This window comes from Nannospalax galili, unplaced genomic scaffold (genome assembly GCF_000622305.1).
Source record: "Nannospalax galili isolate Female #2095 unplaced genomic scaffold, S.galili_v1.0 scaffold336, whole genome shotgun sequence".
Lineage (NCBI taxonomy): Eukaryota > Metazoa > Chordata > Mammalia > Rodentia > Spalacidae > Nannospalax > Nannospalax galili.
The window spans coordinates 9,151,392-9,152,858 of NW_008343385.1; the positions used below are offsets into that span (position 1 = coordinate 9,151,392).

General features: G+C 32.0%; 1 protein-coding gene across 1 annotated transcript in view; it reads left to right on the forward strand.

Annotated features, from left to right (window-relative positions):
- Window positions 1-1,134, forward strand: part of Ero1a (endoplasmic reticulum oxidoreductase 1 alpha) — a 64,353-nt gene extending 63,219 nt beyond the window's left edge. The window contains exon 16 of the mRNA XM_008839572.2: window positions 298-1,134. Within this exon, the coding sequence (XP_008837794.1) occupies window positions 298-358 (61 nt within the window). The 3' untranslated portion in view covers window positions 359-1,134. The remainder of the gene's footprint in view (window positions 1-297) is intronic.
- The last annotated feature ends 333 nt before the right edge of the window (window positions 1,135-1,467 follow it).

Sequence of the window (1,467 nt, forward strand, 5' to 3'; positions counted from 1 at the left end):
CTCATGTATTTTATACTGAATACTTATGTGCTTTAAGTATTATAGTTCTGAATATTCAAAATAAATATTTTGATATCTATGTAGTTTATATGTATGTATTTTAATGCTTCAATATTAAAAGCTAGCCAGTTTCTGGACAGTGTTATCTTAGTTTTCCATGCCTGCCAAAGTAAAAACTAAAGGATATGAAATCAAATAGTTTCAGTTTGTTGAGATAAATTAACTTAAAAAAAATGCAAAGTGACGAACAGAAAATTGCCAAAGATGGTTTCTAAGTGAAGTATTTTCTGTTTACAGAATTTCTACAAGTGTGAGAGAACTAGAAAACTTCAGGAACTTGTTACAAAATATTCACTGAGGAAAAGGAGTTGAAGTATGCCTGTTTCTAGATAGTAAAGGCCAAAGACTGGGATTTCATTGAACAGCATAACTGCAATGAGTCTGAAGCGGACATTTTATATAAAGCTGCTTTTGTAAAAGGAGAAGTACATTGTTTTATGTAAACGACATTTTAAAAAATTGTGTCCATGTTGAATATTGTGAATAAAAGTAATATTTTGATAATGTGGTATAAATTTTAATACTGGATGAAATAGGATTATCAGGTTCATATAAGATAAAACTATGTGAATGATGTCTTAAGTCTTTCAAACTAGAGTTTTATTTAAGGTGTAATAAACTATGGCAAATATGAAAAGTATTTAATAGGAAAATACTAATGAGGCTCACAAATGACCCGTGATCAACAGCTTACAAACTTTCAATGTATTTATAATTGCCAGGTTTACAAAGAAAAGTGTTGATTTCCCAGTGAGATGTGAACTTTAAACAACTCGTTTTCTTTTAAATTTAAGTATGTTGCATGCAATATTAGGGCCATACTTATACTAAAATTTGTTTGAAGTTCAAATTTTACTGGGACTCCCATGGAACTGATTTGTTTTAGAGTTATATAGCTATATTGATTCTGCTGTTTTGGTATGTAGAAAAGTATAACTCAAAGGCATAGGAGATTTCTGAGTGTTGTTGAAAGCTGAATAGATTATATATTTATTCTCATAATACTTCCCCTAATACTGAGTAAAATTTTGGGGAAAATTTTTATTTTTATATAATTTCATATTTACAGAAAAACTTCAAAAATAGTACAAAAATGTTTTACCCAGATTCACTGATTGTTCATATTTGTTTTTATCTTTTTTATTGTCTTTTTGAGACAGGGTCTCTCTGTAGCCCCAGCTGACCTGGAATTTGCTATGTAGACCAGGTTGGCTTTGAACTCAGAGATCCTCCTGCCTCTGCCTCCTGAGTGTTGGGATTGAAGGTGTGCGCCACCACATCTGGGTTTGTTTTTATCTTTTATTCCCCACTCTAGTACTGGGGATTGAACCTAGGATCTCCAACATGCTGGGCAAGTCCTCTGTAGAGCTGTATCTCCAGGCCACTGCTTTATCTTCTGTTCTCTTT